The 27,967-nt window shown below is 41.7% G+C and overlaps 1 protein-coding gene across 2 annotated transcripts in view; it reads right to left on the bottom strand.

Annotated features, from left to right (window-relative positions):
• Positions 1-1,029: 1,029 nt before the first annotated feature.
• AKT1 (AKT serine/threonine kinase 1) overlaps positions 1,030-27,967 on the bottom strand; it is a 71,255-nt gene continuing 44,317 nt past the window's right edge. For both annotated transcript variants that reach the window (XM_052693855.1, XM_052693856.1), the window contains exons 5-14: positions 25,273-25,420; positions 23,573-23,704; positions 23,341-23,406; positions 21,685-21,753; positions 20,832-20,957; positions 19,447-19,575; positions 14,842-15,056; positions 8,070-8,157; positions 3,373-3,475; positions 1,030-2,674 (exon numbers count right to left, since the gene is read on the bottom strand). In XM_052693855.1, coding sequence (XP_052549815.1) covers positions 2,595-2,674; positions 3,373-3,475; positions 8,070-8,157; positions 14,842-15,056; positions 19,447-19,575; positions 20,832-20,957; positions 21,685-21,753; positions 23,341-23,406; positions 23,573-23,704; positions 25,273-25,420 — 1,156 coding nt within the window. In that variant the 3' untranslated portion in view covers positions 1,030-2,594. The remainder of the gene's footprint in view (positions 2,675-3,372; positions 3,476-8,069; positions 8,158-14,841; positions 15,057-19,446; positions 19,576-20,831; positions 20,958-21,684; positions 21,754-23,340; positions 23,407-23,572; positions 23,705-25,272; positions 25,421-27,967) is intronic.

A 27,967-nucleotide genomic window follows, 5' to 3' on the forward strand; every position in this document is an offset into this window, starting at 1 on the left:
GAAGACCCTGTGCTGAGGAGTGGCCCTCAGTTCACTGTTGCCAGCAGTGCTAAGATTACCAGACTTTCTGACAGACGTTTTGCCCTCTTAATTCCATCGTAGATATGGAAGTTAAAACAAAAAACGAATAGGAACAACTAGCAAAAAAAAAAACACTGTTCTCAGACAGCACCTCAACAGACCGACCTGATCCTCATCTGTTCCTGCATTTGAAAAAACACATTTTCCTTGGGGCAGATTGTGGTAACCTTTGCTCCTTAGCGTTGTCTACATTTGGATGCACGAAGGACGTTCGTTCTGATCTTGTCAGGGCTGGTAGACTTGCAGAAGAGTTCTCTGGACTTCATCCCTGAGCTGGCTGCAAATTCAGATGAAGGTTTAAGCAAAGGAAGAAGCTGTTAAGAGATGGGCAGTCCAGCATCAATTTAAGGTATACTCTACAGACAGATCCTCCTTTCACTTTCCATCTTTGCATAAAACAGGCAGTAAATTCTACTGAGAATTACAGCCTACTCCTTGAACCAAAAGAATGTTTTGGACATTTAAAGGCTTACAACGGTTGCAACTTCTGTGCTTAGTTTGAAGCAAATTACAGTTGTTCTTGGATGCTCTTGCACTTTTCTCTCTATTCTCATTTGAAAAAGGACATTCCAGCCTTGTGTAACTGGCTCCCAGAAGTGATTAATACCAGTCCCTAGAAAGGAAACACAGTGTTATATGTTGTGCACTGGCCAGAGTGACTGAAACAGAAATACCTTTAGGTTTGGGGCCTCAGTAACTCACTGTTGCTAGCACTGGGAGGACAGCAGAGAGGCCCGTCCTCCTTTCCCTCGAGTGATTCCACAGCAGGGCGTATTTCACTTCACCAAACTGTACCAAAACTGTCGTAACACCACAATCAGCACAGAGTTGTAACAACCAGGGAGGGACAGAAAAGCTAAAATCCCTTCACCGACTCTTGAAACAGGAGCAACTGTTGCATCTGTACAGATTCAGAAGGCTCCTACTACAATAAATAAGAACCTAACGTGTTAAAGCAATTTTTATTTAAGTATTCGGAGGGAAACTTCCATATCATAAGTAAAAATACTAGAGTTGAACGTTGTTAAAAAAAAAAAGTCAAGATGATGGTTCTCTGTGCAAATGCAGCAGGCTCTGATGGAAAGGGGAAGCAAAGGGGTTCACAATATACTCCTTTTCAAATAAAAATCAAATGCTAGTTAATGGTGGTACATGGAATCGTTTTTTATACAGTCAAGAGAACAACAAAAAAACAAAAACAAACACAAAAAAGCAATTTAAGAGAACGCAACCTACATTGGAATAAATTCATTCGCAGGAGAGACAGAATAAGACTGCTTTTATGAAAATTACAAAGAAATTGATACAACAAAAACAGGGTGAGGGGAATTTTTCCACTAAGGTTAAAAAAAAAATGAAGAAACAAAAAAAAAAATTCACTTTTTGAACACCATTATTATTCAAACACATACGAAGTTCCAACCTAGTTTTTTTTTCTTATACATGGGAAACACTGGTAAAGTGAATCTTCAAGAGTGAGAAGGCACCGTGAACTGTCAGCTGATACCTTTAACGCACACTCAAGAAAGAGGAAATGATCTGGCATGATGCAAAAAATCATTAAGTGTTTATATATATTCATATATCTTTTCATTAAAAAAAAAAGCGGCAACAAGTCATTACTTCAGTGCCAAAACGGACGTCTGTCTGCATAACTCGCTCCTTCAGGTGGTTTCTCATGTAGACCTGCATGGTATTTTATACAGTGGTGAAAGTGGATGATTCTGTGTTGTTGCAGTTCAAATTAATTGGTAAAGTAAGCATTTTCTATGTTCTGAGAAGCCAATCCTATGAAGTATTCCTAACCTACACAAATGGAACAATTAAATGCACTGTCCTGAACGGAACACTCATCTGTGCTATGTAGCAATGGACCAGATTCCACTGGATTCTGTTTGATATGTAATGTCTTGTAGCAGATGTTATAACAAAAATAACTTTTGCTTTTTGATTTACCTCACTGAGGCCATTAATGCTGTTCCTATAGTTGGTTTTCTGGAGCTGGATGACGCTTCAACTGCTGTCCAAAATGAGTTTGAACCTTAATCCTCCAGAGTTTGTTCACTTTGTTGCTTCTATTATTGCACTAACTACTAAAGTCTTATATCTTCCTATATAAATCTAATTGTTCAGAGTGCAGATTCTATATTTAGACAATGAACTGTATGAAATAAATAAAACAAGGGGATGTTCTGGTTAGAGTTGCTGATATGTTGAATACCTTAATTAATTCTAAAGTAAACAGTTTTGGTGCATATTCTTAAAAACCTATGGTCGTTCAGCATAAGAGCCTTGACGTAATACTTTAAGAATGGATTTGTTTTCCTTCTCAAAAATGCATCAAAGAATTGTTTTAAATACAGAATCTGTGAGGCTTCCTACAAATTCATCTAAATCGTAATACAAACACAGTTTGTAATTCAGATAATATAGAAAGTTCTCTAGTGTCCATTGAAGTAAGGTCCCCAAAATGCAGTCTGTTTTGTTTCTGAATGGGAAAACACTGCAAAACATTAAGCGGTTCCACTGGCTGAATAGGAGAACTGAGGAAAATGAGGTCTTCTCTCATTGTCTACACAATCCATGCTGTCATCTGGAGGAAGAAAAACAAACAGAACAAACCCGTTAGACAACATTTGGTTCTTTTTTTATTTTACATAAACAAACATGGAGATAACACACAGTAAATCTCTCTCAGAAAAGGCAGCGTTGATTTCTTCTTCCACAGCTGGAAAAGACAAAGAGACATCAAGTCTGAAATCTCTCCCTGTTCACTGGGCATAGGAGCAGATCCTGAGTTTATGTTCACTGTGCAAATGGTTGTTTGGGTTTCTATTTGAAACTGCTAGGGGCTTTCATCACTTAACTTCACATCCAGTGCTCTGAATCTTTGGCAGTTGCTATTTCAAAGTACTGAACATGCTCCATCAGAATGAAAGACTGACTGAGAACGGACATTAACCCAGACTCAACTGACTGCATATACCCAGTGTGTGAACAGATGCACGCAGCAAAGCTCATGGACAGAGCTTTTTTCCCCAGCAGAGGACTATGCAGATTTTGAAAAGACAACAGAATAAATAACTTCAGTGTCTTTTAAAATGAGTTTCCCATTTCTTAAGCAGGAAAGATGTGTGGAAAGTTTCACACTGATTCTGAATTCAGACAAATTCTTGGTCAAATACATGAAGATGCTCACACATTTTTGCACATGTTCTAACAAATAACCTTACAGCAAATTGTTTTTATTGGTCTGGAAAAGATAGCAGAAAATGTTTGGGAGAACTTTACCTTGGTCAGGAGGAGTGATTGTAATCATCTGTGCTGTAAATTCTTCATCAAAGTATCTTGTATCTGTTTCAGATGTAACTTGTGGCTTAAACGGAGGTACAAGCTATGAAAAACAGAAAGATACTGTTTGTTTCCAGGTTCACGAAGCACTGTTTCAAGCAGGCAGGATCTGAAGCATGGTTATAAGCTACAATGGCTTCAAAAAAACCCAACAGTCCATAAAAAAGGAACAGCATGCATTAAGGCTAGGTGTGCACTTCTGAGGCCTTTAAGACGTTGCACTTCTAGAATTTAATTGTACAAAGAAAATCCTACACTCCTAATGTCACTTCAAGTAAAAAATACATGTAAGATATTAAAATGAACAGTACATACTGCTTCTCTTCCTAATTATATGCAAATCCAAGTCTGATTTACACTCGAGGAGGTTGAAAAGGAGTAAGAACCAGCAACTGCAAATGGATCAGTAATCCTTGCAAAAAGTCACAGAACCATCTGAGTTGGAAGGGACCTTTAAAGGCCATCTAATCCAACTCCCCTGCAGTGAACAGGGACACCCACGCTCCATCAGGTGCTCAGAGCCCCATTCAGCCTGACCATGGCTGTTTCTCAGGACGGAGCACCCACCACCTCTCTGAGCAACCTGTGCCAGTGCCTCACCACCCTCACTGTAAAAAACTTTCCTAATAGCCAGTCTAAGTCTCTCCTCTGTTAGTTTGAAACCATTTCCCCTTGTCCTGTCACAACAGACCCTGCTAAGGAGTCCATCCCCTTCTCCTTTTCAGCCCCTCTTCAGATACTGAAAGATCTCCCCCAAGCCCCAGCTCTCTCAGCCTGCCCCTCCTTGGGTCATTTTCACAGCCTTCCTCTGGACACGCTCCAATAGGCTCACCTCTCTCCCGTACTGAGGAATAAGGGTGATAACATTCACAAAAACATTCCAACTACAGTTACTGTGCCCCAGCAGCTCAAAACACGACTGCAGCAGCTTGGGAGAACGTGGGTCACAGCAGCAGCTACATTAAGCATTACGCTCCCAATCCCCAAGAAGCAGTTTGATGTAAACGCTGAACTTAAATAAATAAAGTGTTACAAAAAAATAAAAATAAAAGCAGCAGCAGTAACCATCATCCTCTTGTTACAGCACTGTTCGGGTCCCATTCTTGAAATGCACTTGGGCAGAAGGGCCAGAAATCATTCATGTGTACATAGGCAAGCCTTGGCAACTGGAACTCCAGATGGAGCTGAGCTGCTTGAACGGGGCTGGAGGAGAAGAAAGGCTGGGAAGCGGGGTGCCAGAGCCGGCTGCACGCAGATGCACGGAGCTGGAACACGTACAATTTTGGAGGGCAAAGTATGTGGGATTCAGACCTTGCTCACCTCCCCGCCGCACGATACACGAGGAACACGATGTAAACACTGCCCTCAGCCTGCCCACAGAGGGCACGCGCAGCTCTCAGCTGGGCTTCGGGTCGCCCACCGCTGGGGTTAAATGTGGCCATCTTTTAATAGCGCTGAGCCACACCAGGCAACAATTCTGGAGCGTGATTGAGGAAGTATATGGCTTCCAAGCTGAAACCGCAGGGAAAGGTTCATCTGGGCAAGTGGTAAATGGCTCAGACTGGAATTAAGCAGTGACCCTGAGATGCACTTTTGCTCTTGCACAAATAGAGCGGCAGAAATCACTACCTGGAAAATATCATCATATCTTGAACGTACAAAAGGATCTCTTTTCCACCTTCAGATCCAAGCTGGAGGAAAGCTGAAGAATCATCTGTTTGGCAAGTCAGCTAATAGGAAAATCACTGCCTTCAAGCTCCTCATTAGCCTTCTTTTTGAGAGCACCTAACAGCACTGCTCTGACTTTCCCACACGACAATACAGCCCCTTCTTTTTCAGTGTAAAGCCTCTAAGCAATGTAATCAACACATATGGCTTTATTTCCAAATACAAAGAAGCATTCTGCAGTTTAAAACCAATCTTTAAATACTAAGGGACATACAAATTCTATCTTTATTATAGAAGAGAGCAAAATTACAGTACGTATTCATCACCCTTTTTTAATTGGTAATTGCTCTCTGTTCCCAAGTATGGCTTCAAGGAGCCTGGCAAATGTTTCTGTAAAAAAAATTAGGTCGGGCTTTATGTCCCGAATTTGAAACGGAAAAGGAAACCGGATATCCCAAAGGCAGCAGTCCCTCTGCGCCCCGCAGTCCTCCCAGAGCTATTGAAGAGGGAATGGTGCGCATTGTCATGCTAATAACAGTATTCCGATCAAGTCAAACCAGCAGCATTACGCATAAAGCCCCGCTGAGGATGAGTATTATTTATCACATCATTTCTATTCTTTCTCCTCATAGCAGTTTTCTGCCTGTTACCTTAAAGTGAACCTGTGTATGCTGTTTCACAAGCCGTGCGTGCATGTGCGCATGAAGCTCGGTCTGTCCTTTTCAAGCCCAGGGTGCTTTGGGCATGGCAGAGCTCCCAGCCGCTCTGGCTTGCTTTGTGCAGCGCACAGTGATTTAGGACTTGGGCACTGCAGCAGACACCTGAACTGTGCACATCAGAGCGACTTGGAGCAGCAGCCCTAAGTCAGAACGCATGTGTAATGGGCGACTGCTGCCTGGATCATTTCTTCCTTTTATTTTAGGATCTGTTAAAAGCAATTTGAGACAGATTACGCTGCACCCACAAGACAAAATTCTTTTCCTAGCTGTCAAATTCAGAACATTAAGCTGGAAACAGAGGGGAAGCCACAGAAAGCTACACTGCTGGCTTTAGCAAGCAAATATGTTGCTTTACTGAAAAGCTGTCACTGCAATAGCTCTGCAGCTCACCCAGCAGAGGTGCCACCTGTAGCCTCCCACTGCTGCAGACCAGCTTGATACCCGCAGGCTTATGCTGGCTTAAGAGGCAAAAGAGCCCAGTAAAACCTGCTTGCGATTAACATCGCATTGCATACATCTCACTTGTGGATGGGCAAAGCACTGCAAATTGAAATGCACCTTTTGTTACACCAGAGACAAATATAAGCACTTCTCCAGGACAGTCTAATGAATATTTTACATTCCTGGGACAACCTCAGTTATTCAAAACCGCTTACAACTCAAAACACAGCTCTGTTTCCAAAAAGCTTAATTACCAAGCAAGTGTTCCTGAGTACCCTAAACCTGTACTCATAAACATATTTGCCATTTTCCGAAGATGGGGGGTAACCAAGCTGAGTGCACAACCACCCCAGGCAGCTGACAGAATTGCAGATTTATCCATCATGCTGCATTTCAGGTAAATGCTGCAAGAACCTCACTGGACCACCCAGAACTCAGGCAGCAATTGCTCATGGGCTGTATGAAATCTCTTCATTTACACAGCACGGCTATTTCTATAATAGATAACAGCTTACATCCAATTTCAGGTGCAGTATTGATGGAATAGGAACAAAAGCAGAATCCAGCCTCCTTGCACAAGTCACACTGTTCCCTCCTGCCCAAACCTACCTCATAGGTTGCATGGAACTCTGCAAGAGACATTTTGAAAGGACAGATCTCAAAGCTTCATACGCTTTCAAGGCACAAAGAGCTACTTTCTAATTTTTCAGTTCCTTTTAGTCATACAAATCTAGGAGGAAGTGAACAAGAAGGAAACAGAGCTCTCTTTGTATAGAAGCACTGGACAATTCTCTTACTGCAGTATAGAAAGCAGTGCTGTCATTCTCTGCTTTCTAAGAAAACAAAAATTGCACTGCATTAGTTTTACCAAAAGAATCCAAGGAATTAGAACTCCTTTCTTGCCTGCTTTCATCAACTGGAGGGAGAACTGAACTCTACTGATAGATTCAACTAGACCTGGTATCTCATGGGGCTGCAGGGGAAGGAGGGAAAGGAGGGAAGACTGAGGTTGGGTGAGATCATATGGCATCAGTAAATGCGAGCCTTGAATCACCAGACCTAAGCTTTAGTTAAATGAGTTAAATGGGAGAGGACAACAGCAGATCAAAAGCATCAACAGGGACATCCCAAAAGAGTGCACTGAGTGACCTGGGAGTGAAGGGGCAGTGAGACAGACACAGCTGATGAAACTCACTGGAACACCTACAAACTCAGTGGGTCATGAAGGGCGACACTTCACAACATTCCTTCTCACCAAAGATACACACGTCTTAGTCTTGAATTGATGCAAAAGACTGTACTTCACTGTGCCTGCTCAATTCAGCCTGATTTTGTCAATCAAGACAAGAAAAACAAAGGGAATGGCACTGCCAGTCTTCCACTCTGCTTCTACAAAGCTTTGCTTCCAGATGCTCAGGAACCAGCAGTTCCCAACTTTCAGGCTCCATAAATCACAAGGGATACATCAGTTGATAGCAAGAAACGGCAACAGGAATTCACAGGAAATGCTATTTCAAAAGCTTATATAGCATCTACATTTGGAAGCAATTTTGGCTATAGCCTATTTATTCAATCACAGGAAACCATCTCTTATTGAGAGAGGCTTCTCTCTCAATGCAGGGAAAAAAACAAACCAAACCTTTGGTTCTGAAGCAATTCAGCCACAGCATTTTAAGAAGCAAGGAGCAATTCAGCCTTGACAAAAACAATTGCAAACCTCTTCTGCGGAGAACTTGTGTGTACCGTACCAAAGGCAACAAAATCTGAGGTGTGCTACCATTCACCTTGGGAGAAGAGTTGTTTCAGTACCTTTTTCTCGTACACATCTTGCCAAACAATGCCAGCAAAGAATTTGTGTTGCATAATCTCCTTGGCATCATCAGGACCGCCTCCTAACCTGTTTGGGGCAAAATAAAGAAGTGGTTGAATACAGTTATTTTTTCTTCATATGATTTTTATTAAATGGTACTGAAGAAATTTGGAGTTTACATAACAATTCTGGCATTTGCTTCACATTTGTTTTTTCTGCAAGGCCTGCAGGACAGTCTATTTTAGATGTCAACACAGTTTGTCTAAAAGGTTTGAAAACACACTAAGGAATCGCAGTATGTAATTAAGGCTTCTGTTAAACCTCAGAAAGGATGCTGTCCTACAGCCTAGAGCAGATACTGCAAGTAAGGGTCTGAGCAACCTGGCCTTCCCTCCTCCTCCTAAATTAACAAGTGACTACCCCTTAGAGATTTCAAGAGCAGAGCAATGGCAGCAGTAAAACTGAATTTGATTTTGATGCTTAAGAGAGAGCAAGGATTTTTAAGACAAACTGATCTATGCAATCTGATTTAAATTTCCATTAAAAATTTAAAAAATTCCATTTTTAAATTTCCATTAAAGAAAACAGTTGACAACTGCAGTGATAATATCATCTTGTATGCAAATCCTTCCTTCTCTTCAGTTTCAAGAAAGCACAGAGGGTGTTTTATTGACTTAAAGGTATATCAAGATAAAGCATTTTTATTCCAGAATAAAACTGTCCACACAGCTTACAGACGTAATCAGTTTAGTTGCAGTCTGGAGCTAACAGATGCTTAAATTTTGCTGTGGAGGTTAAAGTGTTCTCTGAAATACTGAACCACATCTGCACACAAAGACAATGCACTGTGAAAACTAAACACATACTGAGCCATCAGCAGGAGACTTATGCCGGATAACAAGGTGAAGAGACACTCTGGCTTTCGAGCACGAGAAGTGCCATCCCTGTTCACCCAGTCTGACCTCTGGTATCTGCGAGCCTTCTGTTCCTGCTGCCATCCCAATGCCATTGGCAAACTGAAAAGTTAACTTGATTTTATGGGCTTGGAATATTGGCTCCAGGTGATCAAGGCTTACTAGTTCAGCACCCATGCTTGCTCCCTGGCCCTGTTTCCATTCAGTGGCACAGTATTCTAAGGGGTCTGCCTGTCTCTGTTTCTTCAGGAAACCTGCAGTGCAACATACAACAGACTGCCAGGCTTCAAGTCACAAAGCACTGAAGGACGCTCTGCCTCCCCTGTAAAATCTCAGCGCAAGCCCAAGCCCACCCCAGAGCCCGGCCACAACAGGCTGGACGATGGCTCTCCCCTTTCTGTGCCAGCATGGCATACAGCTGCAAAGCCACCTGGAACAGAGACAAACGCCAGGGTAGCCTGGGAACAGAGACAAAATCTGTGAGTAATCATCCCTCAGTTGGTTCCCTGCAGGTCTAGAGGGTTTGCCAAGTCTATATCAGGCTCCTCTGCTGCTTCCCTGGTGCAGATGAAGATGGCCAGTGAAGAAGAGGGTGGAATCCATCGGTTCTTTCCTCTTTACTCCCAGATGGCACCAGGCTGCACTCCAGCAACTAAGTTTGGGAGTTATGAAGTGACTAAAAGCTACGAAGAACCCAAGTACTGCTTTGTACAAGTATGCAGAAAGGCTGGATGATTGCAGCCATACACAAGTGCTTTGGAGAATACATTATCTATTATGAGTCTTTGTTCCATGAAGGGCAAACACACACTCAGGGAAAGGCCAAGAGAAACCCCAGATGTTTTACTTACCTTTTAAAAACTGTTAATATTAAACAAACCCATTCAAATCTAATGGAAAAACGATAGAAAACAAGTGTTTTGGATATGAACTTATTCCAAAATACGCTTATGTTTTTCAGAATTATTATGAAAAGAGCCTCTCAGGGTGAATAAAATCGTGTCAGCATCCAATGCAAAAAGCATGCTGAGAACTGAAAGCCCAACAAGTTTGTCTCCTTGTAAGAATATGCAACAACTGAAGAAAAATACAGCATGAACAGCAAACTTTTTCAAGACTCCTGTACAGTGAAGTTAAATTCTATTTGTCTAAGTCTTCAAACAGAACCAAAATCTGTATAAAGAGAACCCAAAAATAAAAGGCTGCTGAGGCTTACCATATACAAGGAAATATCTCAGAACATGTAGAGACTGAAAAACATTTTATTTATTTTTTTTAATCCAAATTGGTCTCCTTAAAATGGACCTGCTGAATGTTTCTTGTTATTAATTTAACTTCCCTCAAAACCTGAGACCTTCTGGTTTCGTGCTTCATTTCCAAGAAGAAAATTATTTATAAATACACCATTATTGTTAAATTCAAATCGTTTCCACACTTTTAACTGTTATGATATTGTGTGTTACTTGCAGGTTACTTTAATCATTTAATCACAAGTGCCTGTATTCCAGAAGCCAAGGGCAAAGAGCTATCATACCATAGAGAAACTATTTACAAAACTTTAAGTATGTATATGGTCATTGTAGAGATGTATATTATAAACACAGCATATGCACAGATGCTCAACAATGAAGGCACTGTTATCACAGACCAGATGATTACAATTATTAAGTAACAGGACTTTTTTTTTGCTTTCTACCCGTCCATGTAAAGGTAAGCAGCACTCAGCACCCAGGTCTATTCCAGTTTTTTAAAACATCCCATGAACTTCTTGTTTCACAGATATTTTTTTTACCATAAGGGCAGCAGGGCTCCAATGCAGGGAAGCAAGCAGCAACCATGTTCACTCTGGCCTGCCCAACCATCCCGTTCCTCATCTCCTGATTCACCAATGTTGGAAGCCACTAAAGATTGTGACTGTGGGCAAAAGCCTGCCATACTTCCAGGTTACAGACTTCTGCTGCTTACACACTTGCATGTGCCCCATCCTCACATGAAAAGACAGTCGCAGCTTTAGGGACTCCAAAGTTTAGTTGCTGTTTTGCTTTCATGTGAGTTCTCTGACTCCCCCCACCTCTTAAAATGGTTCTTGAATAGTGTAAATACATCCACTGGGCTCAGGAACAGCAGCTCAGCAAAAGCTCCTTGTGTTCACCGGGTTGGAGCACACAGATGGTTATTTCAGCTTCTGTGATACTGTCAGGAAGGGAGAGCAGGACTGTACCTTGGTATGGTCCTTACCCTCACAGACCTCTAGCAGACACAGACACATATTTATGAATTGCACCTACCCAGCTTGCCTGGGGCCAGCAGCACAGAGAAGTTCTGGCCTGAGTTTTCTCAAACTCACATCCAGACTGATCCTGAACAACTCAGGGTGAAGTAGCAATGTTATTAATGTGACTAATGTTACCACGTACAACAGCTAAAGCTCAGCCTCCCTTCACAGCACTTGGTGAAATGTGCACAGACCTGCTGAGCAGTTCAAGGGATAACCAGGATGTTGAGGCTCTTCTGGAGATGACAACTTTTTTGTACTTGCAGCAAACAAGTTTCAGACACCAGATGCCTGTCACAAGTGATGCCAAAGCTCTGCAAGCCAACAGGACATGAAGCGTGCTGCAGAACAGGAGCAGCTATTCAAGAGCTTATTGCAGAGGAAGCAGGGGGGTCTGCAGTCCTTACAGTTGTCACCCCCACCTTTTCCAAAGCCAATAGCTGCAAGGGCTGCTGACTTCGCTGTACCTGAGAGCAGGTTTGCTCACGCTGCTTATCCTTCACATAGCAAAGAACCACAGAGAGCACAGACATCTGCAGCTCTGTGCAGTCGTCCAACCTTCTAACAGGTCTTCCTCCTCTTACTTCCTGCATGGCAAAGTCCCATAGCACCACCAAAGGCAGAACTGATGAAACAAAGCAGCTTGTGATAAACACATGGAAAGAGGCTGAACACTGGAGGCCACCCTGCTCTGTGCTGGGGAGCACAAAGGGATGCAGTGAAAACAGCATCAAAATTCAGAGGAAACGGCCTTGGAGATCCCTCAGGTTTAAAACCTGCCAAGGTTCAGTGCCTCCGAGACTCTGCTGGTTACAGTGCACCCACACACTTAAGCTCAGCCCATCTACATGGAGCCCTCTGATGAATGCCCACGCTCACAAGTTGCAGACCTTACAGTTAGATAAAGAATAATAAGAATGCCACCAACTTTGCTGTTTTATGTGTACAAATATGCTATGATTACCTCCTTCCATGTGATCTATGTCACAAAGCAGCAAAGGAGAATTTCAGGTCACATAAAAGGAAGTATTTGTAGAATAGGTTTTTTCCTTCTTAGGAAAATTAAGGCTCACATTACAAGATTAATAAACTTATATCAATCCCAAAAGAAACTTCAAAATTCCTTTTCTCTTACAAAATGGATTTTATATGACCAAATTTAGAAAACAGCCATTATTAAAAGCAGAATGCAATTTATTGTTCTTCATATTTTCCCCATATGCTTGGGAGCTGCTATTACTGAAAGCAGAATGCTAAGACTGCTCCTCTATTTCCAGCTTACGTACAAAAGGTAATTTGTAAGATTTAATTCACCAACTCTGGTCATTATTCATTTACGATTTACGCAGAGTTTTGTTATTTCAACTTTTTTTCGGGGGGGGGGGGGGGAGGGTTTACTGGAAAGGAGAATATGTCCCTGTTTCATTTTCCTTTTGCTCATCTTCTCTGTCCCACTCTCGAGCCCACTAGCAGTACCTGAAATGCCAGTGATGATGTTTTCTGCCACAGACACTACAACGAAGCCAACTTCTGCCAATCACTGGGCTTTGCTGAGGAGGGGATTTCTGTTGAATTACACAAATTCCCCAAAACATCATCACCAGGCTAATGTGAAATGGACTGCTGCACATTATTTAATTTCAATTGACTGTATTCTGTGGCTATCTGGGTGTTTTCCTTTAGCATGGCTGAATGACCTCATCATGAGTCAATCACCACGTCTCCCAGGCGCCCCAACACAGACCACACTGTGTGAACAGCTGACAGTAAAACCCATAACACTACAAGGGCAGGGCAGGATTCAGGACTGCCACCCCCAGTGCCCCCAGCTCAGCTCTCCCTGCTGCCCAACACCACCAACTGCAGTGCACTGCAGAATCCCAACTGCAGTTAAAAAGCTGAGTGAACAGCAATTGGTGAGAAACCAGTATTTAGGAATGGTCCACAATCCAAAAAGCTTGGGAGGCACGAGTGTAATTAGTAAGGTGCAGGCATGTGTGCAGGCTTCTCTAGTCTATAGTTATTTCTATCAGCAGCATGAAAATCATCTGTCCAACATATCAGAGCATCACTGGTTCCAAGCCTGCTGAAGACACACGTGAAGAAGTGGCTATTTGTACAAAATGAGCATATTGTGGAGTAATTATTGGCACTGGAAAAACCTTGCAATTAGAAACAAGTGGGCGTCCTTTGTTTGTAAACAAATTGTAGTTTGGTCCATCAGAGATGCTCCTTTAAGAACAAATTACAGCAGATGCTGCTTGTGTTTCCAGAGATTGAAAGGCCCCACCTGAATAAGCTACAAGAGGGTCACAATTGTATTTAACCCAGGACTTTCCTAGACAGGAATCCTGCTGGCAGGGGCTGCAGCCACATTTGCTGGGCGGGGTAACCAGAGGGTTGCTCATCCATCACACAGTCAAAAGTAGTGATGGAGGGAGTCCACTCTCATGACAAAAATCCCTGCTCTAAGAAATCCCAAACTGGCAAAAAGCATTTTCACATTACATGTGTGTGTGTGTATGCACAAACTTAACAAACATCAGAAAGCAAACTGGAACATTTTACTTACATCTCGTGTGAAAGGTTTCCTAGCTTGGGTTCTTTTATGGTGGGAAGGTTCAGAGTCACTATTTTCGTTTGTTTAAAAAGAGTCTGGGCTGACAAGATAGCAGGTTTTCAGACTGATGTTTACCCTTGGTGCAAAGGTCAACATCCTTTTTGGATCCTGTTCTATTTTTTGTTATGTTTTGTTTGGTAGCCATTAAGGGTTTGGAGTTTTCTTTTTTGTTGATGTTGTTTTTGTTTGGTATTAAGACAGAGGCTACTTTTTTTTTTTAAACAAAAGGAGGAAATGGGAAAAGTAGATTAAAGCACAGTATGAACTCCACCACAAACACAGTACGAACACCACCACCTGCTGTCCAAAGCAGGATGATAGATCACTGGCACAGACTGAACAGAAAATTCAGAAAGCTTACTGTAAGCAGCCTGAACTTGGATAGATGGTAAAACAATTACTGTAGAGCAGCTGATAATTCACAGCAACGATCAGATTAGTTATGACCAAAAGCAAGGTTAACTTGCTTTGTCCAAAGCTATAGCTGGCAGCCATAGAGTTCTGAAATTCGGTCTTCTGAACAACAAAACTGCTTCATGTTGCCATCTGCAAGCCAGCTTGAGTCAAAAGTTAAGATGAATCTGAACAGGTCTGTGTGCTACATCTCTAAGCTCTACTTGGTGAATGATAATTTTGAACCAGTTAAAAACAAATTCACAATTTCATCCAAAATACCTTCCTCATTTTTAAAGACAAAAAGACTGGCATTCAGTCTCCTTTGTGCAGAATCCTCTTCAATTGCTTCTCAATGGTGGAGATATGGATCATTTAAATGGCAGTACAGGAACGGCCACTTTTAAGTCACTTGTCTAAAAAGACAGCTCCCTTTCACAGGCACACCTCTACACAGCACAGTTACTAACGTTTTTGTGAAGGCTTTAAAAGACGTATTTCCTTGTTTTATTTAGCTATTTCTGAGGGAATGAGTGTTCAAAAACACCAGTATTAAGAAAAAGCCTCACCTTTGCTTAGGATCTTTCTTCAGCAAACCTGACAAGAGAGATTTTGCTTCAGGTGACAAAGTGCGTGGAAATCTAATCTCTTCCATAAGGATGAGTTCAAAGAGCTTTTCATGGTCCTGATTGTAGAAAGGGAGCCGGCCACACATCATTTCATACATCACAACTCCTAATCCCCACCAGTCCACTGCACGACCATAGTCGTTATCTTCCAGCACCTGCAGAAAGGTAAGGAGGCTTTAGAATACATTTCTATGTTGGGAATGAACACAGAACTCAAGAGGCAAAATTTACACCAGCAAATTCATGTTCTCGTGTTACAGAGCTGAATCTATTAGCACAGAGTGTTTTCAGAAGATCCTCCTTGAAAACAAAGGTCAAGAGACAAAAGAGCACTGTAGATGAGCAAGGTGGGGAAGAGAAGAAAGTGTGCATGTTATGGCAATGTTCTCTTCCTTCTTCAACCCTCCCCCCTCTCACTGCATCGATGGTAAGCAGAACCTTTGAAAGCCCAAAGGCTGAGGACAGTTCTCACATTACAGAGCCAGCTGCTGAATTTTCACTTATTCATCACAAACTGTTCCAAATGGGATCTTATATATATATATATATATATAAGATATATATATATATATATATATATTTTTTTTAATGAGCTCCTATTTGGAACAGTATATATATATACTGTTTTATTTATATATATATATATATATATATATATATATATATGAATATAAAATCAAGGAGCCGTTTTGGGAAGAGGAAAAAAGCCCGCTGGTCTGTTACTTCAGAAGCAACAAACTGAAAATCAAACTGATCATCACAATCATCTCTGTATTAACCTGCTCCTACTCAAAGGGCTACTCTGCACATCACAAAAGACCACCCACACACACCAAATGACTAATCCACATTCAGCCCTAAGAGCCAGAACTCCCCTCCTAACACTTGACCAACTGCAAGGCTGTAAAATGGCAGCCAAAGTGAAATATTTCCCTTCCTCCCTCCAGTGGGACTTCCACACTGGCTCCAACACTGAAGGCCCTCATTTCAGCTTCTTCCATTTCTCACAGCAGAAGGGATTCAGCACATTCATTTTTCCCCTCCCCTGGGCATTTCTACCCAACAAATCCCTGATTAATGCAGGGCTTCGGGGCTCAGCAGTGCCCTTGCTCCACAGCAGTACTTTCACACTGCATTCCTCATCCTTTGCACCAACAGTTGCTGAGGAGATCAGCAACGTTTTGTGGCTCATGGAGTGGATGCTGGGAGCACTTCCCCAGACTTCGTGTCTCCAATATAGTCGTCTGTAGTTGACACCATCAGTCTCATATTCCAGACCCTGTCCTCAGGTTTTACTTGTCATCTTCAGTCTTTTCACAGGTCTGCACTGAACTGTGTACTGTCACCAAGAGTCAAAACCATTGCCAGGCCACCTCCATTCCCTCTCAGTGCACGGCGGCTGAGTGAGTTTTACATTGCTGAAGTACAGAATTCTCTGCATTCAAAACTAAAAGGGTGAAAGAGTCAGTTGAAGTTGGCAGCTTTCCCTTTAACAGAAGCAGGATCCGAACCTCCTGAAAACCTTCAGAAATTTTTGTGTGTGCGCAAAACTTAAATATTGAGACTCTCTGGAACAACTGTTTGAGCTGCGCCTCTCTTTATTCACTAATTATTCCCCTTAATTATCTGAACGAGGGAAAGGGCCTGCAGTAAAAATCAAAAGGCTGCCAGGTATTAGATTACCCCACGCTGGTCTATTTACAGCATCCCCTGCCGTATGATTCACACCAAACGACAGCTGGCTCTGCAGCTGCCCCATATCTGTATAAGGCCGACACAGCTGCCGGCCGGACAGGATTCCAGGAGCCAGCCTTCCCCAGGCACCGTGGCCCTTGTGTGACTGTGCAGCTCCTGCACAGAGTGCCCCACTTCCAATCAATGCTTCCTGCTCCCGCTGCCCTGCTTGAGTTTACCTAAAATAAATTTGTCCGGGGTCTCTGCTTGTGTATTTATAGGTTGCTGCAGGAGCTACGAGAGGAGGGGATCGAAAGCAAAACACCACGAACTCTTTGGCTGTAGTATGGGCAGTGCTACAGGTGCTTTCAAAAGGCACAGAGCAATTCAAACATCACTGTAGTGAGGATACTACAAATGCATTGTAGTGCAGGTTGCTAACTATGAGCCTTTCCCCTCCTCCATTAATTCCAAACGGAATATAAAATGCTAATTTCTTCAAAGTGCTTTATCATGAATGTGAACACATAAATGCTCATACTTGTAATTGCATAAAACAGAGTAATGGTGCAAGTATTAAAAATACACCTTAATGCAAAAGGTGTTACACGTACCCATGATTTACTGCAACGTGCAGGACAGCAGTGAAATAACAAGGTCATTTCACTTAAAGGATGATCAATCCCTAACAAGCAGCTCTAGACTGCTGTGAGATGGAATGTGAAAGAGAAGGCACAACAGCTGTAAACATCACAGTCATTGATATATCTGACACATCAAAGTTGACATGGTTCAGTCACTGTCATCCATGCACAAGATTCCAATATGAACCTAAAAACAACTATGCAGCAACTGTACAAACAGGCTGCTCACCAGATTCAAGTTACAGACACAGATAACGAGAACGAGGCCTCTGCTTTTAAGGATGTTTGACCTTAAATGCACAGAACATCACTCACACACAATTTCCAGAATTTTTTGCATGCTATCAACCAGATGACAAAAGCCTCCAGAGTTTAACACTCCAGCTCACAGACGGATTTGAAAGCAAAGGAGAGAGCTGGGTTAATCAGAAGGATTTGTCCTTCAGGGTTTTGGAAGAACCAACTTGTCATAAATATGAAAAATAACAGCAAACAGTATAACTGAAAAAATAACCACCTACACAGGGAACTGCCACGTGCCAAGTTAAGAAAAAACAAGTACTTTTTAATCACCTCACAAAATCCTTGATGAGAAACTGAAGTTCAGCCATTGATTTTAGGAGGAGAGCCACCAAATAAAAGCCATGTTTATGAACAAAAAATACTCTTTGTTGTGCTGCTAATTACTCCCTGCATCAGCGCATCTCAAATTGAGCTGCACGGGCCCCATTTAGAAATACTGAAGACTTCTAGTGATCCGTGGAGAGCTGGCTCCACCTCTTTGCTGCAAGCTACTTCGACAGGTGCCCACGTTCCTCATTATTACGAAGACTGCAGGCCCTTGAGAGCAGCTGGTAGTTAAAACAAAAATATGAGAGCGTACAACTGCCTCCACTGCCACCACCACGCAAGCTGCAAAAGCACTGATCAGCAGCGACATCAGCTCTCCACAGCAATATTCCTCCTCCACTTCGGTCTTTTGTGCTTTGTACCTCTGCGTACTTTCAACTCAAGGAAGGTTTGCAATGCACACCTCGGAGAAAGAATACATCCTGGGTGTGCCTGCAATACCTAATCTGCTGGCAGCCCAAGACTTGCTCCTGCCTGCGCTCTGAGCTGGATGGCAGCCGTAACGCCATAGGTAAATGGCAAAGTGCAGGCAATGAGCCCTTCTGTGAGGCATGGGGCATGAGCTCAGGCACTGTGCCCTGCTAATACAGCAACTGCTTCCAGACAGGTTAGAGCGTAGGCAGAGAAAACCAGCATCTGCCTGCAAAATACCACGTATACATCTTCTCTATCACACAATTTCGCTTTTGATCTGCCCTTCACTAACTCACTGCTCTAACAGCACCTGTGTTGCACAACGTCCCAAAGAACTATTTCCAGGATGAATATTACAACCTTGGATTTGGATTTTATGCTTTGCAAAAACACTTTTTGTAGAAAAAACAGCCCCCAAAATGTATGCCTGGGGATTCTAGTTCCCTGCTTGGGCTTCCCTGCTTGGGAACAGATGTTTACAAGGGTGGATAGTGATAGGACAAGGAGGAATGGTCTTAAACTGAGATGGGGGAGGTTTAGGTTAGACATTAGGAGGAAGTTTTTCACACAGAGGGTGGTGAGGCACTGGAACAGGTTGCCCAAGGAGGCTGTGGATGCCCCATCCCTGGAGGCATTCAAGGCCAGGTGGATGTGGCTCTGGGCAGCCTGGTCTGCTGGTTGGCGACCTGCACACAGCAGGGGGATTGAAACTACATGATCACTGTGGTCCTTTTCAACTCAGGCCTTTCTATGATTCTGATTGGGGGGTTGGACTCGATGATCTCTGGAGGTCCCTTCCAACCCCTACAATTCTGTGATTCTGTGATGAAGCAGTTAGCATTTTTAACATACACAGTGCTGAACACTGAAAAAAGAGCTTGCTCCTTTGTACAAGTTTTTGTGCTGTTTTGTTTAAATTAGACTTCTGACACAAGAAGCAAGCACTCCTCTGTTAAAATGTAAATATTCCCTAGAGCAACAGGAAAATGCTACCACATCTGGAAATTATCACACATCTTCATTCTGGTATGCCCCAGAATGATGAATAAAAGATTTGGAGTGTGTGTTATGTGACAGTAGTGCTGTATGAACACAATAACAACAGGAGTTATTACGGATTGGTAAAGCTGTCATGGATGGCATTTAAGAATATGATTTTGTAGAAAAGCCAATGTAAACAGACCTCTGGTGCAAGATACTCTGGAGTGCCACAGAAAGTCTTCATTGTTGCTCCATCTTTTATGCCTTCTTTACATAGTCCAAAGTCTGTAATTTTTATGTGTCCATCTTTATCCAGCATAAGATTTTCCAGCTGAGAAGAAAACCCAAAGGAAACACATCAGATATAACATACACTGCTCCTGAGCAAGTCAATAAAAACCATTTCTGCAGATTGATTACAGTTTTGAAACACGTTTTCACTGGAGTCTGAATTACAGTAGCTGCCAAAGCACGTGTGATGTAAATATGCATTTATATCACTTTCCCTAATCCTTTAGGGAGCATTAGGTGACTCATTTGCAGTCTTTGGGTAACCAGTCATATATACAAAAAGATACAGAATATAAACATATCTGTGCTTCCAAAATATTATCACCAACAGAACACCAGATTCTTTTAAAAATAACGCATTGTTACTTCTCACATGACTTCATCCCTGCTTTTATTCTTAAGTGACTGTATAAAATACTCTGCACTACTAAAGAGTAGTAAATGAATGAAAGTAAATGAGTGTAAGTTTAAGGAACCGTTTGTCAGATACCCTTGATATGGGAATCGTTCTGTACATCTGCTCATTCTAGTTTGCACTACCAATTTCGAACAAGGCCATCCAGATTTCAAGACAGAGCTTCAACTATGTATGAAACAAAGTGCAATTTCAAAGGAATCACAGTGATATGGGATACAGAATTCCAGCAGGAATCCCTAAAAGAACTTTGAAGTAGCCTGCAAATATTAGCTTGTGTGCTCCCAGTAGCATCACCTCATTCTCTCCTGAAAACACTTCTCAGAAAACCAGTTTTACTGTTGCAATACCCTTGAGAACTTCCCTAGTTTGTTTTCCCTGAGATTTCCTACTCGGTGCTTTTCCCTCTCTGCTCCCCAAAAATAAGCCATTTGAACTTTATGCAATTTTCTCTCTGCAAGAAGGTACTATGAAGATAGTGATGCACAGCAGACTGAAAGGAAGAACAACATCCACACAAGTGTGAATTTGCATGTATCTGATAAGACCTGGCATGAAGAGTCCAGAATTGTATTTCATCACACATGAAGCCAGAAAGGTTTCTTTTGGAACAAGCAGTCAGGTGAGAACACAACCCACGATGCTCAAACGCTCTTTGTATTCTCCAAAACACTGCCAGAGCCCTGATAAATGCATTAGACAAGCTCTAATGCTACAAAGGTGTTTAGACACCCTATAAAGTCAAACCCGACAGCTGCAATAACAGTTATGTTAAACTTCAGTGAGAAAAGGCTTTCTTACAGTGAAGGCTCACTTACTTCTGTGACTAAGAAACCAAAAGCCCAAATCCAAAAAGCCTCTGAAATTGTTTTTCTCCGTACCTTCAAATCTCTGTAGACCACATTCTTCTCTGAATGCAGGTAATCCAGCGCTGAAACAATCTCAGCTCCGTAAAAACGCGCCCGGTCTTCAGAAAATACACGCTCTCTCGACAGATGGAAAAACAACTACAAGACCAACAGTGTCTCACGTTTAGATTGTGAACGTTTCTGTGTTACGTCTAACACCTCGCTGGCCATCCTGCACCTGATGTTACCTAAGAGGAAACCCCTTCCCATCCGCACCCAGTTGAGTTCCCACGTGTTTTAAAAACCATCATAAACAATGCATTATAACTCATGTTCACGGATGTATGCTGATAACTAGTTTGTGAGCTACACTTTCTTGTGTACAGAAAATAAAACCTTCTAATCAAATTACAATTACATATTAAAACTATCTTATGGCTCAGTTTAGAGAAATGTTGGTATTTCATCTTTTCCTTCTTAACTAACAGCATTTTGCTGCACTTCAAATTCTCTCCATAGTGATGTGCTCGTAATATTCATCTAGAAGTATTAAAACCTACCTGAAAAGCAAACAGAAAGCAAGTTGCTTTTCTGAATAACTAACTGTCAGATTAAAGGATGTTGTTGTCATGTGTAAAATACATACCTACACCCCAACCTGCACTTACTGAAAGTGAAGAAATACGAGTCTTAATTCTTAACATTAGTTAAAACTGCAGACAGCTCTGTTTAGCTGGGACAATTTGGATTAACTAGAAATGCAAACGCATTTATTATTTGGATAATATAGAAATGCAAACACAGACCTTAGCTGAACAATGCCAAGCACGATTAATACTAGTACAGGAATATCCTACAATACCAAATATTGTTACATTTCCCTTACCTCCCCTCCGTTAGCATACTCCATAACAAAACACAAGCGATCGTGTGTCTGAAAGGAATACTTTAAAGCCTGAAACAGATTTAAACAAAAACTCAGGTGATCACACAGACAGTTATAAAAAGCGTGCTGAATAAGTTTTCAGAATCACAGACAGACAAAAGGTAAGATTTCAGTGGACTTTTTGTCCTTGACTCTCATATAATACTCGCAGTTTCTCATTTGAGCTGAGTGCTGATCCACTGCCAACTTATTTTATTAAATATATTTAATGCAACATTACAAAAAAAAAATCCCTTGCAGAAGCTACTGGTAATGCTATAATGTTGTGAGAAGCCCTAACCCATTACAATGGCACAAAATGCACTGGCAGTGGCACTGAAATATCCTTCACAGGCCACAAGCTCCCAGTTTGATCTCTCAGACAGTGGGCCACAGCCAAATCCAAGAGCACAAAGTTTTGCCACGCTGGCTGCAAGCCCACCAGTGTGAAACAAGTGCACTTACAGACACCAGCCCCCTGGTCTCTGCCCTGCTCACTGCAACTGCTCTCTGTTGACAGCCTGCCAGGGGATTGAGCAATGCTATCAATATGCACTTGTGAGCAATTTGCAAAAACAGATCAGACAGAGGGTGTGATGGAGTGTCACAAGGTGCCTTTGCACAGTTGTGTCATGGGTACTCCTGCAGCAAGAGTAACACCAACTTGTTTGCCACGGTCTTATGTTTCTTGGTCACAACCTGCTCTCCTAGCTGACTTCAAGACAGCCCTTGTTTTGGACTTTAGGGTTTATGAAAGCAATGAGAAAATACCACGTGGTATCATCATCATCTTCATTATTAATGAAATCATTTTTATACCAGCAAAAGAAAGGGAGAATCAGGTTCTAGACATGTCAGCAAGCATGAACTGATTATACTCAATTCAGCTAATATTTACTTCCAGAGGTCACGCTTAAAAAGTTTAAATTCCAGTTAAACTCACGTGTATCTGGATGAAGGAAAACACCAGGATACTACACAGGTCTCTTAGAGGCCTGAAGTGGTTGGAAATGATTCAAAGCAAACTTGTAATGAATACTACAAAGTCTTGAATTAGAACTCAATCCAGAGAGACTGCTAGAGTTGTAAAGTGAGGCTACAGCTTCATTTAACAGTTAGCCAATCTAAATGGAAAGCAACAGATAAAGCATGGTCCTGCTCTCCCGTCTCACCCCCACGCTTCTGCTGGCACCACAACAGCTCTGACTGCACAGTGAGCTGTTTGTGGGAATTTGAAAAGGAAAGAAAAATTAAAGAGCTTTTCCCACTATGTAACCCTGAACTCATGTGTCACAAGGTCTGAGTCATCCTGGTCTCTGTCACAGAGGACAGCAAGCATTTGGAGGACAGGGAAAGCAAATACTTCTCTCAAGAGATACAGGTGAGCCATTACATGAAATCACATCCTGAGAATACAAAGTCTCTGATTTCAAGAGGCACTGAAGATCTGATCCACAAAACTCTAGAAAGGATTATAATTTATGCTTCCCAGAAATGAAACATACAAGAATATATACCTGCTCTAAAAACACAGATCACTGTGTAACCAACCAAAAATTAGGAAAGTCTCAGTTGTCACGATGTTAAGTTGCGATCAATAAAGGCACAAGTACTTACTGTTAGGAACGGATGCCGTGAGTTCTGTAGAACACGGTTTTCCGTCAGCGTGTGTGCTACTTCATCCTGAAACACAGGCAGAGGGAAATCACTGCAGCGATTCTGCAGATCAGGGGCTTTATTTCAAACACTACTGGAGCAATTATTACAAGTGCTCACAGTACCCTTGTTATGACTTTCCAGAAGGCTACAGCAAGAGTGAACCACACTCCCGACTTTCCCATCTACTCACCTTTGCTACAATAACTTCCTTCTTCAGAATTTTCATAGCATAATACCGTCCAGTTGCTTTTTCTTTAACTAAAATGACCTTTCCAAAAGTGCCTTTTCCCAGTAGCTTAAGGTATTCAAATTCATTCATGGTCTGTTAATGACATAGATAAATAAGAACTGAATTATATGAACTACCAATAAGTACATCATTCTCAGACTAAGATTTCTCATTCCCTGTAAGAACCCTATGTGCATGCATTAACACTTTTGCGTTGCTGAAAACAGATGTAGAAATGATTCTTCCATAGAGATCATAATCATAGAATCATAATCACAGAATGGTTTGGGTTGGAAGGGACCTTTAAGATCATCTAGTTCTACCTCCCTGCTTTAGGCAGGAACACCTCCCTCTAGAGCAGGTTGGTCAAAGCCCTCATCCAGCCTGACCTTGAATGCTTCCTGGGAGGGGGCATCCACAGCCTCTTTGGGCAACCTGTTCCAGTGTCTCACCACCCTCACAATGAAGAATTTCTTCCTAATATCTAGTCTAAATCTGCCCTCTTCCACTTTAAAGCCATTTCCCTTCCTCCTGTTGTTACATGCCTTTATAAAAAGTCACTCCCCAGCTTTCATGTTGGCCTGGTTCATGAGTACCAGTACACTTATGAAACATAATCAAACCAAGAAAAACCATAAACTGCCTGCTAACAGAAAACTCATTCACTACTTAGCATATTATCACTCTATAGACATTTCAATCGCTTTGTCAGCACTCAGAAAGATTTGTATCTGCTCGGTGAAGGATGCAGAAGGCTAATGGCAGCTACAATTCAGAGTGACACATAAATAGTCACCCACACCAGTCTAAAACCAAGAGCATGACACAAGGCTGGCAGACATACAGAGCAGCCTCTGGTGGATAGTTCATATTTTATCTTTAAAAATTTCATCAGTTCTGCCAAAATTGAAGCAAAATTATGAATGTAACGGGGGATGACAATAGTGAGACAAGGACACAAAGAAATGCTTTGGTATTATCCAGACGTGGCATTTGCACAGGAGAAGGTTAAATCAATTTTCAATTACAATTGCCAATGGGAATCCTTTGGAAAATGGAAACCCAAATAAGAGGCACAGATAGGGCAGAGACAAGGCTGAAGGAAGATGTCCAGAAGGACTCCAAAGGGCAGAGAATCTACACTGGCACATACTGTGCCATGCAAGCCCATTCAGTCATTACTCTACTTGATGCAAAAACCCAAGCTCTATGAACACTATGGACAGACATATCAGTGGCTCTCAGTAAACCCAGGGCCTTAACCCAGAGAAATCAAATCCTCTGGATCCACCCTAAATCTGCATACTGCAGATACTGGTGTATACTGCAGTAGCCTGCAACAACACAGCGCACAGAGTTCACACAGAGTCAAGGTACAGTGGAAGCTACAATTTCAGTTTCTGTTACCACAAGAAAATGGGCAAACTTCTTCTAGATCTAAGCTTGTCTTAGAAGTGAAGCATTATATCCAAGTTTAGAATGCTGACAAACCCAGTCAGCCTTTGATTGGTACCTCCTCATCTCTAACAGTTGCTTCATCCAGAAGCCACATCTACAAAAACTGCATAATTGTTACAGGAACAGATATGCCTTGATGGTTGCTTCTTGTCTACATTCAAGAAGACCTAAAATTTATGGTTATTCCTGCTGTGCTTGCTTACCACTTTGTGTTTTGGCTTTGTCATGGAAACTTCCATTTCTTCAGCACCTGAATTATCACTAGGAGAACCAGATCTAAAATCCATCATCTCTTCCTCCTGTTTCTTGAGGCTGTCTGCTACAGTTTGGATGGCTTTTGTCCATTCTTCCCTGGAAAAATACAAGCAGTGACATCTGTTACTTGCAACTCCAGATTACTGTTGGCCACAGCAAGGGTCTCCAAGGAATACAGAAGAATTAATGCTCTCAAACACACCAATGCAATGTACACTGAATCATGTGTTTTCAAGCACTATAAAAATACATTTTCAAGAGCACTTTCAGGCCATGTCTTCATCACTAGAAAATAAAAGGCAGCAGAAGTCCCAACACTCCATATCAACTTAAGACTCTTTAGCACACAAGACTTCTAATGCACTGTCAGTCACTGGGTCAAGATATGACCTAGTGAGATTCACATAACAAAAGCAGACTTGCCAAAACCAAGAAATAGAAGGATCCCATGCCACACAGCACAAGCAATTAAATACAGCTCTTCCATTCCTACACTGCATTGATACACGTATATCCAACTGCTGGGGGCACTATGCCACCTCTTCACACACATATCCCAAGTTTCAACAGCAGGGAATGTTCTAGGAAAAGGTTTAAGTTATTCTTCTCTTGGATAGATGGGTAACAGCAGCTCTTTTGTAAAAAGTTTAGCAGAGTGTCAGCAAAAAGAGTGACAGAGGCATGGTTACAAGAAAGTTCCCAGGGCCATTTCAGCAACTGCTGCTCTGCTACTGACCCCTTTAACACCTATGCAGACCATCTTCCCTGCACTGAACTTTACGAAATTTCATACCTTTGAAAACTACTCAAGTTAAAGTTTTTGGCATTCACCTCATTTCACTGCAAATGCACTGATCACAAAACATAACCCAGTGTTTATCAGGGTTCTGGGAAAACCTGTAAGGTGTACAGGGGCTGAAGAGACGTTTTGCGGACTACGTGAATTTACCATTTTTTATTGTGTCTTCTGCATCTTTAAGGAACAGGATGTTGTGGTCTACTTGGAATTTTGGGGGCACTGGCTAAACTCTTCTTCCTAGGACATCACAGGTAAACTACTCTCGTGACAACAGGAATATAAATAACTAGACAATGCTGAGCAACACCACGCATGATCAGCAATGTACAGGAGAAGCCATACCATCCTAAGCAATGTCACAATGTTTTTTCACTGGCTGTATGAAATAATATGATGAAATACCAGATTAAAAAAAAAAAAAAAATCATGCCTGACCATCTGAATTGCAATTTTTGTTGGATGAAAAAAGCAAAGTATTCCACACAGGGACCGAAGCCCATAGGAAAAGTACCTGACATAAGATTCTAATACAATCTGCACTGATTACATGTAAGATTCTTTATGGCCCATTCAGGTTTTTGGGGGGATTTTGCCTGACTAATACAGCATCCATTTCTACTTCACACATATAGGAGAAATCTAGGAAATCTTCCCTCATCTCCAAGAGGTAAGACAGCTGTACAGAATCACCAATTTGGGGATAAAGAAAAAAAAATTAAAAAATCACCTCTTCTATGTGATGTGTCTGCAAAATGCTCTTCAACAAATGCTATCCAGCCCTCTCTGGGGCAGTAAGGTAATGCTAAACATAGGAAGTTCTGGATGTTCTCCTACGCTCACAGCAGAGACTCCTTCACTAAAAATCACAAATGTAGTCCTTCATTTAAAAGTCATGTTTGTTATTCAGAACTGGCAGAGGGAAGCTAAAGGCTACCTCGGCTTCTGTTTCAGGATTTATTACTGACTCAGTTAAGATCGTGGCCTTCCTGAAGTCAATCTCTGATTTCTGGGATACCAGAATTTCACCTTCAGCTTTTACATCTCAAGTGTACACAACAGAGGTGACTAATGCCCAAGATCTGAAGCATCACTGAGCTGACTCCATTGGCTAGGAGCGAACAAAACAAGACTGAAATTTCCCCAAGTGGAAACTGTTATTCACTCACTTTAGGGTCAGTGACTGCAAAGCTACTAAACGAAACAAGGACCAGTTTATTTTTCTTTGCTTTAATTTGATTTCACTTTCTTCTGAATACTGTGATAGAATCAAAAGCGATAAACAAGAAGCGTCTTTAAATCACTACACATAAAGGCTACAGGACAAAAAAGCAAGGAACGTTAAAATCAGACACATACCAGTGTTATATCTAGGGAGGACCCTGGTTTTAAAATACTCCTTCCCCTAGGGCAATGATACTGGAATAATTTAAGTTCAGTTCCTGAAGAGCAAGTAAATATTTAAATACTCTGTAGTTGTAGAGTAGCTGTGCTGGAAGTCTCTTCTGTTAGGAGCTAAGAGATCAATTCTCTAATGATGAGAGCACAGGATGCATGCTCTTAGCTTTGTTTCCTAACAGCTGAAATAGAAATCTGCACCTGCAGCAGATAACTATCACCTTTATTATCTAATTTGCATAAAACATTAGCAATCAGCAGTGATACTACTAACATTTTTTCCTTTAAAAACAAGGAGTCTGAAAAGAAATTAAAAGGTCAGCATTGTGACACAACTCAACTTTGCTTGCATCTCTTTCACTCGTGTTCATCCTTCCTGAAACTCCCAGGTCAGAAACACTTCACATACCACATAGTTCCCAGTAAGAAATGAAGCCTAACCTTCCAGA

Source organism: Tympanuchus pallidicinctus, unplaced genomic scaffold (assembly GCF_026119805.1).
Source record: "Tympanuchus pallidicinctus isolate F22 unplaced genomic scaffold, pur_lepc_1.0 scaffold3, whole genome shotgun sequence".
NCBI lineage: Eukaryota > Metazoa > Chordata > Aves > Galliformes > Phasianidae > Tympanuchus > Tympanuchus pallidicinctus.